Below are 17,356 nucleotides of genomic sequence, written 5' to 3' on the forward strand. Positions count from 1 at the left end.
CCTGACTGCCACTGCGGATGACACTCCTCTAGCTGCTGTGCGCACTAGATCAGAGGCAGCGTCAGTGAGGAATGATACTGCTGGTTCCATGTCTTCTACCGGGGTGTTGTTCCTGGTTTGTGATAAGCAAGCACGCATCACCACGGTGCAGCAGGCCGCAATTTGTAGGGACATGGCTGCAACGTCAAATGACTGTTTTGAGGATGGATTCCAGGCGCCGGTCATGTGTATCCTTGAGCGCCGCTCCTCCCTCCACTGGAATAGTAGTGCGCTTAGCGACCGTGCAGACTATGGCATCCACTCTAGGGCATGCCAGAAGCTCTTTGGTCGCTGGGTCCAGGGGGTACAAGGCTGCCAAGGCTCGTGCCCCTTTGAATGTGGACTCCAGAGCATTCCATTCCAGGTCAATTAGCTGTTGTGCCGCCTGTAAGAGAGGAAAATGGCGAGAAGTCTGGTGAAAGCCCTCCAGCAGGGGGTTCGTTCTAGGTTCCCCCGAGGTGCCTGGGCCCGGGATAGCAAGCTCCGTTAGACAGTGGGAGACTAGGTCCGTGAGCTCATCTTTTGTGAAGAAGCATCTCATGGTTCGGTGCGGCTGTCCCCGAGGGGAGCTCCCCCTCCTCGGAAATATCCGTGTCCCCATAGGTGGGGCTTCTGGGAAGTGGGAGCCTGTGCCTGTGCCTATGCCTCGAAGGTCCTGGGGCATGAGGGTCCTCCGGCGGAGCATGTGGCTGATCAGCCAGAGGTTCAGTTTGCATTTTAACAAAGGCGTGAATCCCCTTGAATAACTCCACCCATGAGATCGACGCTGGGTCCAAGCTGAGAGGCGCTGGTTCCCTGGGGGTCCCCCGTCTGTGAGGATGTCCCACTGGGACCTGCTAGGTCCGGGGTACCCCCTGAGGAGCTAGTCCTGAGTGGGTCTGGTCCTGACCTGGATCTCCCAGGGCCTCCTCACAGTGTGTGCACAGGGCGTCTGCCTCCTCGCTTTGTGCGGCTCTGTTGTGGCATGCTGGGCAGAGGCCTTGAGCTTTTATCCCAGTTTCTGGGGGTGCCATATCTGTCGACTCGTAAGCTCTTGCGCGCTTGAGATGTGCGCCTAGCTGTAGATATGCACCCGGCTTTGTGCGTGCAACTTATGCGCGCAAGGTTTTATGTGTGCGTAAGTCTACGTGCACAAGTGTTTTGTGCGCCTAGTTCGACTTTATGCGCTTGGGTCGAACGGCGGGTGGCGCGGCAAATAGGGCCAAGATGGCGATGGCGAGCACGCGGGCAATATGGCGACCTCCTTGGAGCGCCTCCACGTGGGTAGACCCTTGGAAAATAGCCGGGGCCTGGCCCTGTTAGGGCGGATCAACCCAGTGGCACTGGTCTCGATCAGTGACCTGTGCTCCTCCTTGATCCTCGGAGACCGGATTCAAACAGAAGATTTTTACCTTACCTTGTCTTCAGTGTTTCCCGGTTTCGTCCCGGGTGGTCTCCGGCTGCGGGGGGAGAGGGCAAATACCTTCACCGCCGCGCTTGAGGTTTTGGTGTACCCGCTAGGATCGGGGGCTAGGTCCTCGCCGCAATTCGGCCGCCAGACCGAGACTCACCTTCAAGGGACCACGGAAATCACCTCGGCAATCTCAACTGGGGGAGGGACCCGAGGGTATCACCGCAGGAGAGCGGGGGCTCGTCTTCAGGTAGGTTTCTCCTTTAATTTTGGGTTTTCTTCTATGAATTTGGTTCAAATGCTACGAGAGCGTGCAGATAGTCCCTAACTGCAATGGAGACGGAAAATACTGAAGAGCTGCACTTCCTGCAGGGGTATATGTACTAGGGGCTGACGTCAGATTGAAATCTGATCCATCTCCAACTGCTATCAGGAGTACACTATACCCATTGGTCCTGAGTCCTCTGCTACACGCTAGGAAAATAAAAATAAGGGAAATGTATTAAAAGGTCGTGCAAGAATCTTGTCAAGGCACACTTCTCTTCCAGAAAAATTGAGGAAGCAGTCCTACTTTCTGAGGAAGCAGGGGTGGGCAACGCTAGTCCTCACCTGCCACAAGCCAATCCCATTTTCAGGATCTCCACCATGAAGATTCATGACATGCACTACATTTCATGCACACTCAGTGTGGACAGTCTGAAAACGTGAATAGCTTGTGGCACTTAAAAATCAGAGTTTCCTAGCCAAGTTGGTCAACTCCTGTCCTCCAAAACCACAAACAGGCCTGGTTTTCAGAATATGCATGAGATAGATGTGCATACAATGGATGCCGTGCATGCAACTATTGAATGCATTTTCATTCTGGCTATCCTGAAAACCAAGCCTTTGGGGCTTGTGAGGATCAGAGTGGACCACCTCTGCGGTAGCCTTCTGTTTGACTTTAAGAAGTTCTAATTGCTGCTTATTTAATGAGGGGGAGGGTATTTATTAAAAAGGTTTGCATGGGCCTGCTTCCCTTAAAAACTGAGGTGAAGGAAAGCTAGCAGGGGATTTGATTGCCAAGGTGGAGGGGGGGGGGGGGGGAAATCACACCCTAAGCTGAAGGAATAATGCCAGCCCGAGCTGAAGGAAGGAATTGCACAGGCAGGTGGCCGTGCAGAAGACGCTCCCACTTCCTCCTTGCTGGCAAGTGCTGGTTCTCTGCTCCCCCCTGTACTTCACTCCTTGGGTCTGGATTTCTTGTGCTTCTTTTTCTTGGGTTTTGAGGAGTGCTTCCTGTGTGTGGCTGCAGAGTGGCTTGCCTTGCTTTCGGAGTCTGAGCTCTCCACCTCCTCTGCTTCGGAGGATGTGTCTTTCCCTTTGGATTTCTTCCTCTTCTTCTTCTTCTCCTTTTCAATGGCAGAAAGAAAAAGAAATAAATCCCTTATAAAAGGTCACAATTTTTTTTAAAGCCCTAGAGCCATATGCAAATATACTGTATCTGTTAAAGGAAATGGGGCATCTGTATGAAAATAGTTCTTTCCCCCAGCAAAATTAAAGAGGGAGTCCCGTAGTCCTACAAGGCAGAAAGGTCTGAACAAGTCGGCTACCTCTTGCCAAGTCTAGCTTTTGAAATTGCACAAAATGACTACGGGAGGAGGTCAGTAAAAGCTTCCCCCCCCCCCCCCTCACAAATGACTTGTTAGCATGTGCATGAAGAGCTACAGCACATGTTGGTAGAGAAGGTCCAAATATGTGCGACTGTAGACGATCCATAATGAAAAGATTTTTTGAGAAGCAAGGGATGGAAAGAGAGTTCCCTGTACAAATCAACACTATCTTCTCAAGGAAAGGGGGTACGTTGGATGCTGCCTCCCAGTTCCCATTCCAAGATCAGGCCCTCGAGATGCTCCTGGCCCCGCCAGCCTCAAGCCCGAGCTAAATGGAGCTGCTTTTTCTGAACGGGGGCAGGTCCTGGGGGACAGGGACGTGGTTACGCTAACACACGGTTGCTTTCATTTTGAGAAGAAGCTGCTGTCTGAATGTAATTACTTTCCCGAAGCCATGCAGTTCTGGGTCCAGAGTCTGGCTTCATAACCTGGGCAAGCAATCCGGGAGCAATGTGAAACGGAGAATTATTTCTTCTGAAGCTCAGTACTGAGGACTGGGACATTTTGCTAACATTTTCCCTAAATGTGGAAAATAGTGTATAGACCATCATTGTATGTTTAGCCTTCAAGGTCATACAGGCCTCTTCTCTAGAGACCAACGTGGCTCCAACCAATTATTTTCACACAGCCTCAAAGGAATTCCACACCGGACCGGTCACTACTGGCACGACCACACCACAAGACCTTTCCCACTCTCTCTGCCAAGCCCAGACTGCAGGTCATCTTAAGTTGGGAGCTGCTATTCACCAAAAGACCTCCCCCCCTTACCTTTTTTCTTTTCTTTGCCAGATCTTCTGGCTGTGTTTCCTCCTCTTCCTCTGGAACCAAACTGTATTTTGTTCCTCCTGGCTGCATAAAACATTCCTTGGCAAAGTGACCTATAAATCAGAGAACCAGAAGAAAAATTCCCCATGCTGCGTTATGTGCGGTTTTCTAGCATCGGCAGCAAATTTCGCACCATAATAAAACATTACGACTGAATTACTGCTACACTCGAGACCTGAATTGACCTTTCGGGGGATTTAAAGCTGGGAATTCCAAGGTTGCACGGATGTTACGTGCAGACTTCCCAGACTAGTGTGGCCAGCCTGAACACACGATGTCTGGGGGGGTTCTCAAGGATCAGATTTGGGAAACACTGTGCATTAAGAACGTGATGCAATCTTCAGCGGGTACTGTTCACCTCTTACAAAAAACACTATAAACCAGCTCCGTCAACCTGACATATGGCTCCCCAGTGGGTATAAAGGTTTTCTTTTTGCAAGAAATAATGTTTAAATACAAAAGTTAGTTACCCTGTAATAGGGAACTGTTTCCCAGATTTGCACTTCCTGCCACCCTTTAAGCCTTTTTTTTTTATCTTGATTTATAAGGGAACAGCTACAGGGCTGTGGGCAGGACATGGCCAAGCGTCAGAACGGTTTTATATTCTGTACACAGCCCTGGACTGTTTTAGTGAAAAAGTGACTGACAAATCAAATTTAAGTAATTTTATTCTTCTTAGTACCCAAGGCATCTCAATGGGGACTAGAAAAGGGGATGGTTTATACTGGTTATGTCAGGCTCTTTTGGTCATACTAAACAGACCTCAGAGGAGAAAATCCACTGAATCTATCCAAATCGATTCTCCTCACAAACTGGATATAAGCTGATATTAAAGTCACATATAATCATGTGTCTGATGTCATTTCTTGAGTATAACATTCTAATCATTGGTCATAAAATGTCTCAAAGTCCAAAATATATGATTTTTAAAATAATTATGCATGCTAATAAAAAGCTTGTTCCTGTAATCCCACCCAACACTGGCTCGGTCTCACAAGCTTCTCCACAAAGGTGGCTTTCACTGGTTTAGTCTGAAGCATTTTCACATCTCTGATTGTGTACTGTGGTGGGGGCCACCGCAGTTTATTTCAGCCCATAACTGGCAGAGGCTTCCACCTCACGGGTAAAACAAAACCCGGAAAAAAATATATTTATGTAGTAAAGTTCATGGCCCCTTCCCACAGTAACCATCTGCTAATAAACTGCACTTGCTGATCAGATAATTCTCCCAGCTGGTGGTAGCCCAGGCTGCAGTAATCTGCCCTTTCACCTTGTCCAGTCTGTGCTGGATAAACCGCCCAGAGTGAGAGAGAGGGGTGGGGGCAGAGGAACCCTTACTGTACCTTTGCAGCCGCATTTCTTGCAGACGGTGTTCAGGACGGCCTCCAGGGTAATCTTCTGCTTGCTGTAATCCTGGAACTGGCGTTTCTTGCGCTGGTCCTGACTGAGATAGGGGCAAGAAGTGTTTCTCTTAGTCAGGGACGCTGTAATAGTGTTAAGGTACACAGGAACGCTCACAGGAGTGCAAGCTTCCCACTCTAGAGAGCTCAGAGGCCAGGCCAAGGATTCAATATGAGTGATGCAGGCAAGATTGGAATCTGGGTCTCCAGGTTTCTTAGTTCTGCACGCTGGCTACTTGTTTACATGACCAATACTATCCAGTAGCTTCCACAAGGGCCAGAAATAGTAAAACATCTCTTCCTTTGGACACAAAAAACTCCAAGGGTTCGTAAACTTAATGAAAACTAGCAAATGAAAACCAAGTCCTCACTCTGCCTCCTGCTGACCAATAACCTAAACAAATCCTGGGAATAGCCCAATTCATTATGAGTAGCACTATCCAGGAGAGCTGGGGTCGGGCATAGTGAGGGTTCAGAATCAATGATCCCTGGGAGGCTGGCGAGAGGAATGAGCCTCTGAAGCAGCGAAAGTACTAACAGTGCAGGGAAATCCACCCCAACATTCATCTCTTCGAACTGCGGGATAATCAATGGAATTGTTAATCGGCTTGGACTATGTTTAACTCCACGGTGGACGTTGCAATCTGTGCCAAGGAGGTATCAGGTTCTGTTCTCTCCCCGACCCCCAAAACCAATCAGAACTAACCATCTGAATCTAATTTCCCCCAGATTTCCTTGACGCAAAAAGTGAAAACAAAACTTCTGTAAAGCTAGAACCCAAACTAAAAGCAAACTCGAAATGAGTTGCTTTTTAGATCAGGGATGGGCAGGGCCCATGTTACTGGCTCCCACCCTGCTGGCCCTTATCTTCTTCTCCCACCGTGGGTGGGATATAACGCAGAATCTGGGGCAGGTAGGTGGGCCGGAAAGCAGCTGCAGAAGGGCCGATGCTGGCCCACCCTTGTTTTAGGGACTCCGGACCTCAAACCCTGCCGAGTGGTCTGGCGAGCATTTTCCTCACCACCTCTTCTCTTTTCCCTCAAACAGAACCATGCAGAGAGCTTTTAAAGCGCGCGTTAAGCATGCCACACGCCCAGGCTTCTGCCAAAAGGACAGCCACCCTGGTGGGACTCTTCCTCAGCCAGTTTACCACCTCCCACGTGGAAAGAAAATGGGAATTAGGCTCCATGGCTGCGCCGAGCGGATCCACCTACTCAAGAATCACATTGTTGGGGTCCAGGTCCTTCCCAGTTCCCTGATTCACAGCCTTCATGGAAAGTGACACTTTGACCTTCCCATCCTTGGTCTAAAGGGGATAAAAACAAACCAAAATGGAATCACAGCAGCTGGATGTATTTATTTATTTTTATATACGGATAGTTTACATTCAGGTACTGTAGGGATTTCCCTGGCCCCAGAGGGCTCACAATCTAAGTTTGTACCTGAGGTAATGGAGGGTAAAGTGACTTGCCCAAGGTCACAAGGAGCGACAGCAGGACTCGAACCCTGGTCTCCTGATTCATAGTCCACTGCTCTAACCGCTAGGCTATTCCTCCACTAGGAGCCTGTGGGTTCTAATCTCTGCTCTCCGTTTGCCCAGCTGTAATTAAGCAGTAATAAAACGGCAGACTGTGACTGACTCCATGTAGCGTGGCAGACAGCACCATTAGAAGGGACAGACGGCAGGTCAGGGCTTCCCCTTTCCGGGAGATGGACATTCTCTCAGTTTGCTCTCACACTTTCCCAGTCTCCCCTGTTTTACAAAAGGACACTTCTCAGCAAATCTGTGACCCTTCCTCAACACTGAAAATTGAGAAACCGCTAAAATCAACCTGACAACTAGCAGGAGAATTTTAAAGCACAGCCGAGTATGGACAGGTTTTCTTGCCCCTTCCCCTTTCTCTAAAGAGAAAATAGGCAGAGCCCTGGAACAAATGAATGGGCCCCAGCTCAGTTTTTTGGTTTTTTTTTAAACATACAATCTTTTTTGCATGTCTCACTTTCCCTATCTTATTTACACATTGCCAGTGGGAATGAAGCACGGAACAGACTCTTCTCTGCAGGACGACTCCTGATACGATTACCATAGCTCTGAGCCACTTCACTAGTGCAGCAAATGCAAGCCATTCAGCTCGGCACAAGGGAGAGGGTTTCTGCTGGTGTTAGATCAGTTACTTCCTGAGATATACGCCTTTAGGTCCCCGATCAGATGACGCTCTCATCTGCAGGATCGCCTGTCTCAGTCTTAGTACCTCAGTACATCACATCACAGAAAATATCTTTATTAGGTGTTTTCCTCACCCTGGTTTTAAAAGAACAGCAATGCCAGTCTGATTAAATACCTCAGGTTTGCTTCCCTGGCAGAGTGAAGGCTAAAAGGGAAGCTCACCAGCTCAGGGACACTGCTGAACGCTGCTCGGCAGAAAATGCAGGTTTGAGTCCAGAGTTCAGCTCTGCTCTTTGGGCTACCTGAGCATACTGTGGAAACCAGGCTCCTAGCCCTTGGGGCAGGAATCTAAGCCACCGCACAGCCGGAACGCCAGGAGGCCAGCCTTGGGTACACGGGAGCAGGTTCTGTAGAGGCCTGCAGTGTGTGGCCTTCTGACGAAACAGTATGAAGAGGAGAGGGTTAATAATAGGGAACCTCCCCCCCCCCCCCCAAATAAACCCCCAGCAGGAACTAATTTTGAAAAACTATGAATTGGGGGGGAAAAAAAACAAACCAGAACACACATACTCCAAATACAAGACGGTTAATGAAAATACTTCAGCCTGGACAACAGGTTTCAGAGCTAAGTGGAAAATGGGAAAAAAAAGAGAAATAACACGGAGTGACAAATACAGAGAAAACCAGAACTAAAGAAGCCTACTTAACGGGACCCCCACGGTCTGTGCATGGCCACTTTAACCATTTTGGGGGCACTGGGCAAACTTCTGTGGATGGATCCCCTTTTACTTTTCTACATTTTCCCTCCCCCATCTCACTGCCCACTCAGATTCCCAGCCAATCTAACGCTGACCACCCAAACGTTATCTCCCCTCCTCAATGACCCCGTCTCCAAACCTCTGCTCTCCCTCTCTCAAATACCTGCTCTCTCCCTATGAAATCTCCAATTTCTCAACCTCCCTTCCCTGAAAGTCCTCACAATGGCTAACTGTGTATCTTCAGGTGCAGATTTCCTCTGATCAGCTGTTTGAACCGTGTGATGCTCTGTATCTACGGAGCACCTCGCAGTTCAAACAGGTGCTCAGCAAATTAAAAGGAGAGGAGCCACATGGAGGAGCAGGTGGGTTAAAAGCAATTGTCCAAGGCACAGAGGAAGGAAGGAGCTCTGGAAATCAGGGAGAGCAGCAGCAGGGCCACTTTTACTTATGGGCTCCTGTTATGCAGGGCCCAAGGCAGTCGACGCTTTTGCCCATAGATAAAAGTGGTCCTGGAGACACACATATGTATGGATTTGGAAAAAAACAAAAACACACCTGTCAGAATCTTCATGTACCTTCCTGACATATGGACATGTCAGGAAGACACACAGAAACACCTGCAGACATAGCGATCTCACAAGCCTTGTTTTCCTTCAGAAAGTGGGTGAATAAAAATCAGCCCAGTCAGGGGTGTTAATAATAAGAAAAGGGAAAAATAATATTTCACATGAAACCTAAAACCTTACCTCTATGCCAGTAACTTTCACCCAAACCTTTTCTCCGATATCTACTATTTCGGAAGGATTTTCCACCCGACAGGACGACATATGAGTTCTATGGACAAGGCCTGAACAAAATAAGAAATGCATCAGCCAGGGCTCGAGGGGGAAAAAAGGATGACTCAATATCTTATGCTAGGAGAAGAGGAAGGAAACTTCAGTGGCACATTCAGCTTTATAACCCAAGATCTTACAAACCAGGACACTAAAGAAATTCAGAACACATTTTTAAACCCGTGGGGAGCTTGTGCCTTTGAAAATGTGGGGCCGGCACCACAGGCACTTTAGGTGCTTGCAGACTTTGCTTTGCAGTGGCTGCAAAGTCTGCGCCACAGATCACATGCTCCGTCTGCCGGCTCTGCCTCTCCCCCCTTTCTGGAGTGGGTAACAGTGCCCGCGCTGAGAAACGGCATGGGTGCTTTTACCCCTGGCCAGGGAAGGCAAGTTCCAGCTCCTGCTTTTACCCGAGGTAATACACAGTTGCCTGGGTAAAATATTTTGAAAATTACCCTCTTAAGGTTAAAATGATCAAACATGTCAGCAATGACAGAGAAGACTTGGGGGTTTTTAACTCACTACCAGACAAAATTCTCTGTCAACTTCTTAACACTCTAACACCTCAAAACCCCCTTTGCAGAACCATTGTGACGTAATCTATGAATCACTTGTGTCTTCTGGCAGTGTCCTCTTTTGCTGTTTGAACCTGAGAACGGTGGGTTAGCTGAACGGATATGATGTGCATTTTTTAATCTTCCCAATCAAAGCATCTTTCACCTCCTTGCCCCAGAGCTCACCTTGGCACATCCTGCCCGTGTCTCCTCCATACGTGAAAGGAAAGCCAACGAGGCCTCCTCTGGCTGGGACGGCAGCAGCCCTGCCCCTGGCTGCTCACTTGGGGTCCCTTCCCCTCCCCTGCCCACAGCTGGAAGGAATGCGGGGCACCAAGATAGGACCCAGCCAGCCTGAGCTGAGAAGAGGATCCAGGGCTGTTTGGCAGTCTAGAGGACCGACCCCCAAGACAACGGCATCTTTAATCAAACAAAACCGGTAAGACCATTACCAATTCATAGCAACAGACCTTGCTTCCTGCAGCCTGGAATTTTGATAAATGCCCCATACTCCGTGATGCTAGCCACCTGGGAAAAAAAAATTCAGTGTGGTTAGAAAACCTATTTTCTGTTTTAGGTGTGAAGAGTCTGTCCATTCCCTTTGCTAACTCTTTTCTCCACAGATCTGGTTCCACATTATTTTCTGCAGGGGATTCATGCGCAGTTTATATGTTCCAAGTGATAGATCCTCATCCATCTGTTGCGGAGTATTGCATGTATTGTATGTAGCCTGTGCTATGTTTATTTCTCTTAGATTCTTATGTTTTGTGCATCTCTTGTATTGCTTGTGTTATATTTATTGTTTTAATTCAATTTACTTTACTGTTTTGGTAGGAAAAAATGAGAAAGCGAGTAATCAAATATTTTAAGCAAACAAAATAAATTCTACAGAACAATCTGGGGTTTTGCCATACCTGGACATTTCCTAGGAAACATTACATTGGTTTTATTGCTTACATGCTTCCTGTGTAAATTGCTCAAAAACATATTATATCAAACATCCAAAACAGCATAAAAAAAAGATATCATCTATAACCACCTAAAACACAGCTAGTAAAACTAAGTAATTAAGAAAGCAAATAACTGTATGTATCATAAAAATGACTATCCTTGATTTTAATAAAATTAAACAAAAAAAAGAAACAGCTCAATTAATTAATTTTTAAAAAGTCAAACATGGCCTGTTGTGCAAGCCCATGTTACCACCCTGTGGTCTGGTCTTTGTACTGCAGCCTTAGAAGCACAGTAAAAACAGCAGAGGTGGCAGTGGGTGGTCCGACGCTGCCAAAAACCTCCAGGGCCCTGTTCTGACCACTAGCATTGTCAAACTCTGCTTTCCTCAATGGGATACGCAACTCTAGCATCAAGGAGACAGGTAACGGGAGTGCCGCGAGACAGATCTGTTGCAGCATTTTAGGACCCTTGGAATTATGCCACCCCTGGAACGGTGTTGCCTTAGGCACGGTCCTGGTAGGCCTGTGTGGAAATCCAAGCTTGCCCTTTTGCTTTTGGAGCCTGTAAGAAGCGACAGTCATTACAGCTATCAAGCAGCAGCAGGCCTCTTGATCGCTAAAGTCCTGACCAAGCAGCTTCTCCCTGGCTCCCAGCAAACAAACCCCGACATCCCCTTCAATCCTCAAACATACAAATCCTGAAATCCTCTTTATAGCCCAAACACAGTAATCCTGAAATGTTTATGTTATGAAATATTACCCTGCTCCTCCACTATCTCAGGTTAGGCACAGTCCTGCTCCAGCTTCATTATAAATCACTGATTCGCCATCTTTTCCTAGGTCTGTCTGGATCTTTTTTTCCCCTGTAGGTCGATACTGAAGAGCTTCTTTCAGGAATCTCATTTTACATTTCTTTTTACTTTTTTCCATCATTCTTTATGATATTGGAATTTCTCATTAATTGAATAAATATTTAGTTATTTTCTTATAGTTTCACTTCTAATCTGGTGTACCACAAGGTTCTATTTTGTCAATAAGTCTTTTCAGTCTCTACATAATTCCACTTACTGATATATCGAATCTCTGTGCCGATGACATTCAACTCTAAGTTTTTGTTGTCAGACCAGGCTGGCTGAATGCTTGTCTAGTAAAAGTAGATAGCTGGCTGAAAAGTCACAGCTTGAAGCTCAATCCAAAAAATGTTATGGATTGATGTTATGGGTTAGCAGGTTAGACTGAGAGTGGATTAGCCATTTAATGATTAAAGGGGTAGAATGGTTTCCAAAAAAGGTGGTAAGCAACCTTGGGATTCTATTAGATGATAAGTTCTCCATGGAGCCACGGGTTTAATCTGTGACACAAGCCGCTTTTTGTAATGTACAGGAGACCAGGCTGTATTTGTATTCATTCCAACCTGGGACATAGCGCAGCCCGTGAAAGAAAGGGCTACAATAATCTGTGTGTGTGAAAAACAACAAACAGTAATAGCAGCAACAGCAAACTACTGATCGGACATCGGCATTCCTGTTTCCATTATTTCTGGCCAAAGTGGGGAACAGAGTGTCTTGACTGAAAGGGAACTCCTTTTTATTTTGGCAGCCAGGCATAGGAAGACATTTCTGTATGGAGCTGGCTTACTGTAGGTCCTAATTTTGTGCTTTGTTTATATACTAGGGTATAATAAATATTATATTATCACTGGTTGGTCTCTACTGTATCCTACATGCACTTCCTGCTAGTCACATTAGTGACTGTAACAAGACATTTATGCCAATATCTTTCTAAGAGGAAACTGGCGACAGCCATTCATGCAGTAGTTACAAGCAAACTTAACTACTGCAATAAAATAAAATAAATAAAATACTGCAATAAAATACCGTATAGAATACAAAGTACTTACAATCCTGCATAAAATAATCCAAGGACAGCAAAACAACTGGTTAAGCAGATTCATCGTAATCCACGCTCCTAAAAGGAACCTACGCTCAATAAACAAAGGCCTCCTCAAAATTCCTCACGCCAGAACCACACAACTGAACTCAACACGTGAGAGAGCCATATCCATTGCCAGCCCCACTCTATGGAACTCAATACCAATCGAAATAAGAAATCAACCAGATATCAAAACTTTCAAAAAAGACCTGAAAACCTGGCTTTTCACCAGAGCCTATTCAAACTCACTCAATCAACCAGACCACCAATCAACCACACAACCCAACACCAAGAAAAACGCTCCATCCCTCTAACAATTAAATAACGCCCACCATGTGAACACTTAAGATAATGTGCAACTGACCTCACTTATTACCCCTAGCCTCCCTAGTCTATATGTAACAACAATTTTTATTATATGTATATATCAACATTAATGTATGTAGTAACTCTGCTGCTACATAAGATTGTTAATATGTAATAATAATTTTATTTGTATTTACCTAACCTTTAAACCCCAAACGATATTTCCATATGACAGTTTGCTGCAATGATGTTTGTAAACAATATTATGTCTCTACTACTGTAAACTATTCCTGATGGCGAAACCGAACGAAGGTATACAAAACACGTTAAATAAATAAATAAATAAAATTCTGTTTATTATGGCCTGCCTCAAAGACTGTTGTGCCAAATGCTACTTCTGCATGCTGAATTTTAGCAGATGCTCGAGCTAGGGATCATGTTTCTCCTTTGCTGAGAGGACTATCCTGGCTTCTGGTTGCTTCTTGAGCAAAATTTAAGATCCTTCAATTTGTAAATAAATGCTGAAAACAGTTTGGTCCGTTATGTCTTCAGGATTTGCTGTCTACTACTACTATTCCAACAAATAAACAAATTCTTCCCGATATGCTTTACTTCAAGAACCCCCTCCTTCTCAGATTTAGAAACTACTCATAAAATTGCTTTTGGTTAGTCTGGTTCTAGTCTTTGGAACTCACTCCCCTCTTGATACCTGACTGCAAACCTCCTACTTGCATTACAGGAAACAGATTAAATCTTGGCTCTTTGACCAGGCTTTAGCCAAACACTGAGGCCAACGTTATAGATACCTTTGCTGCTTAGGGTTAAATGGGTATACAGGCTGCAGAAAGGGTCATTTGAAGAGTTTCTAGGAGAAAGGGGTTTTTATGGATTTTATTTTATTTGACTTATGATTTTTTAGGACAAGGTTGGGTTGGATGGGATCTGAATGGGTCTTCAATTTTATGACCAAAGTCTTTTAATTGTAACCACTCAGATGTTTTCTGATAAAGAGGTTTATCAAGCTGAAATAAATACATCCTCCTCTTAGGACCATCACCTTGGTCTTTGTGAGGAAGCTTGTGAGAGCTGTATCAGCGGAGCACAAGATCCAGGTCTCAAAAGAAAAAAGTCAGACAAGAGTGGAGCATAGGTCCCCCAAGTTGGAGGCTTTGTGCTTACATGCTGGTACACTGTTCACATAAAAATTAACTTGCTCAAACTTCAAAACAGAAAGAACCACTTATATTGTTTTTCCCATTTTCTAACTCCCTCCCCAGGTGGCACAGGGTACCCTCATCAGCCTGTAGGGCAGAAGGGATGTCTTCTCTCCGACAACCCTTCAGTACTGTTATTTATGGGCAGCAGGAGCTGCCACAATAGCACCTACTGTCTCTCCTTTCTGGCTGAAACTTGATCATAGAGTTCATGTGGTTCTCTCTTTATAAGAAACAGAACCAGGTAACTGTAGACCAATGAGCTTAACTTCCACGAACAATCATGAACACAACCACTAAGGGAGAGATGGTTAAGTATCTTGACAAAAAAACAAGAATTAACAACAATCAACATGAGATCAGTGTAACATCTCACACAAAAAAAGAAAAAGATAAAAAAAAAGAAAAAAACCAAATCTTGACATTTTCTTTAACAATGTGAGCAGAGCCCTTGATAATAATCAATTTAATAATAAAAGGTGGATTCTTCAAACTTCAAATTCTCAAAAAAGTCAAACCACTTCTCTACACACCCAAGACTACAGAGCAGTCTTCCAAGCACTACTATTTTCCAAACTCGACTATTGCAATGCCCGCCTCCTGGGCCTTCCATCCAATTCCCTTAGACCACTGCAATTACTTCAAAATGCAGCAGCAAGATCACTCTCAAACACCAAAAGATCCGATTACATCTCACCAATTCTCAAAAACCTTCATTGGCTTCCTATCCCACACAGAATACAATACAAAGTCCTAACGCTCATCCACAAAGCCCTATACAAAGAAAAGTTCGACTGGCTGAGCTCTGCCCTGCATGTTCATATCACCCAAAGAACACTCCGCTCCACTAACACTGGTCTCATTCCAATTCCCTCACCAAAAATGGCTCACCTAACCTCAACAAGGGACCGCTCATTAACGGTAGCAGGACCATCGCTCTGGAACAGCTTACCACCACAAATCAGGCTGGACCCCACAACTCAATCCTTAAAAAAGTCTACCCAACAACCACCTAATGCCCACCGCCAATAACACTAAGATGAATCCTCCTCTCCCATCTGCATAATCAACACCTTACCAGTCCACCAACATTACTCATTGAAATCAATAACCCTATTCTACTCATCTATTGTTCCACATTTAAATCAATGTTGATCCTGTTTCAGTTCCAACCATATCACTCACCACATCTCCCGAAAAACCTTCAACCTCAATTGACTATCCCACATTATGTTATCCTGGTTTATACATCTCCTGTATCCTACGATTTACTACTCAACAATTGTTACACAGTTAAATCAAAGTTGTTCCTCTCTTATTATAATCTATATCGATGCCCATCTTCTCACATAAGTTTGTTGTTACAGATGTTACTAAACTACAATGTAAAATAAGAAACCTAATTCTTATAGAATCCTCTGTTTCCCCATATGTCGGTGTGATATGTCTTATTATATCCCTATTATAATTTATATTGCTGCCTATTTTTACTCCACAAGTTATATTGTTACATATGTTACGAAGTTAAAATGTAAAATAAGAAGCCTAATTCTTATAGAATCCTCTGTTACTCTGTAAACCGGTGTGATATGTCTAATTGAACATTGGTATAGAAAAACAAATAAATAAAACCAAACAAAGAAAGAAAGAAACAAGGCAGACCTACAACACAGTAGATGATGCAGAAAAAGGCCTATTGCTTCATCCAGGCTTCCCAGTTATTCCTATACTACCAGGATATATCCTTAGTTTTTGGGTACTTGCCAGGTTCTTATGGCCTGGATTGGGCACTGTTGGAAACAGGATGCTGGGCTTGATGGACCCTTGGTCTGACCCAGTATGGCATGTTCTTATATCCCAACTGCCCAGCCAGATACAAGTTGCCAAACAAGTAGTTTTTTTCCTTCCTTACTGATTCTCTACCATCCTAGATAGATGACTATACTTAATCCAAACACCCACAAAAGCTATAAGTGAACAGTGCTACCAAAATACCAGTTTTACTCTTTTTTTTTTTACCTCTCCTTTGAAGATGTCATAGAGTGCTGGTAATCCCTCCACACTGTCCGATCTGCCATAACTCATAACTGGATCCATTGCAGAGACAGTCAGCCCATTCAATCCTTGAGTAATTTATCTGCTCGCTAAATAGTATTCTCTATTGTATAAAGCATTTTTCTGGAATAAAGTAAGAGTTGCATACTTACTAAACAATTCTTTATTAATGAATTGTATCCTTAATGAACAACTTAATGACACCATGTAGCCTCTGGAATGCTGACAGCCTGAAAAATTCTTCAGTAAGGGATCTGTAGACTTGAATCCTCTACTCAAGTAAATGAACAGTAAAATCATGTCCAACTTTGCCCAGAAACAGCTCGTCATATCCAAGGCAGTGACTTAATCTGACCAATGCCTTCAATATAGTCTATAAGAAAGTTAAACATGATCATTCTTCTACTCTGTCCTACCAAAAGGTTCACTCCTTCCAAACTTCATTGGGAAGCGAAGGGTTCTAGTCCTCCTATTTTCTAGCACCGCAGCTAGGGTTGCCACCCCACCCCGGTCAACTTAGAAAAGCTGATGCAATTCCGGTGCATTTTTTTGGGGGTTTTTTTTTTACTATATCTCCATGCGTGCAGCATGGAGATATAGTAAAAAAAAAAAAAAAAACAAAAAACCCCCAAAAAAACATAACATGAGAAAATAACAAGACAAGCAAGTTAGCTGGATAAGTTTATCTGGCTAATTTGGCCAACATAGTCAGTGGCATGGTCCTACCGCTGAATATCTCAACTATCAGTTTATCCTACTAAGTATAGGACAGACAAATACCTGATCAGCTAACTCAGCTGGATAAGGCTGAAAAATCAGTATGTATCCAGCCAAGGTAGCCGGATAAGAAGCTTCATCCGGAAATGCCCCGTTCCCCTCACTTATCCAGCTATCTGTTTAGCCAGATAAACACTCAGCTAAGCGGCGACCATAGCGTGGCTTCATATGAACACAATGCCACTTAGCCGGCTAAATCGCATCTTAACCGACTAAGTGACGGTGAATATCGACCAGTAAGTGCTTAAAGAATTTCTCATATAACCAATTCCGAAGTGCTGTGCAATATTCAAGAAGACAACATTTCTTAAACGGAAAGCTCCTGAATTACTGCTAGACCTTCAACAACCGGTAGCAATTGCAAACTAACACTCACCCTGAAAGCAACAGCTTCCCAGAGCCACCGCAGCACCCAGGCACGACCGGGCGACAACTACAGCAGCCAATCAGAACAACGCTACAAACAGCACCTAATTCATGCAGCATCTACACTAGCCAATCATA

The 17,356-nt window shown here is 44.8% G+C and overlaps 1 protein-coding gene across 4 annotated transcripts; it reads right to left on the bottom strand.

Annotated features, from left to right (window-relative positions):
* Nucleotides 1-1,441: 1,441 nt before the first annotated feature.
* Nucleotides 1,442-17,343, bottom strand: ZCCHC17 (zinc finger CCHC-type containing 17). 4 transcript variants are annotated; one of them, XM_029571743.1, is made up of 8 exons: nt 17,229-17,343; nt 16,040-16,198; nt 10,086-10,143; nt 8,975-9,075; nt 6,518-6,609; nt 5,247-5,347; nt 3,847-3,956; nt 2,500-2,817 (listed from the first exon to the last, which is right to left on the bottom strand). In XM_029571743.1, the coding sequence occupies exons 2-8, from the start codon at nt 16,115-16,117 to the stop codon at nt 2,647-2,649; spliced, it is 711 nt and encodes a 236-aa protein (XP_029427603.1). In that variant the 5' UTR covers nt 16,118-16,198; nt 17,229-17,343; the 3' UTR covers nt 2,500-2,646. The 4 variants fall into 4 exon arrangements, with proteins under 4 accessions (XP_029427600.1, XP_029427602.1, XP_029427601.1 ...); XM_029571740.1 differs by lacking the exon at nt 6,518-6,609 and having other exon boundaries at nt 1,442-2,817; XM_029571742.1 differs by lacking the exons at nt 6,518-6,609; nt 17,229-17,343 and adding an exon at nt 17,118-17,200 and having other exon boundaries at nt 1,442-2,817.
* Between the last annotated feature and the right edge of the window lie 13 nt (nt 17,344-17,356).

The sequence above is a fragment of the Rhinatrema bivittatum genome, chromosome 11 (assembly GCF_901001135.1).
Source record: "Rhinatrema bivittatum chromosome 11, aRhiBiv1.1, whole genome shotgun sequence".
In the NCBI taxonomy this organism is placed as follows: domain Eukaryota; kingdom Metazoa; phylum Chordata; class Amphibia; order Gymnophiona; family Rhinatrematidae; genus Rhinatrema; species Rhinatrema bivittatum.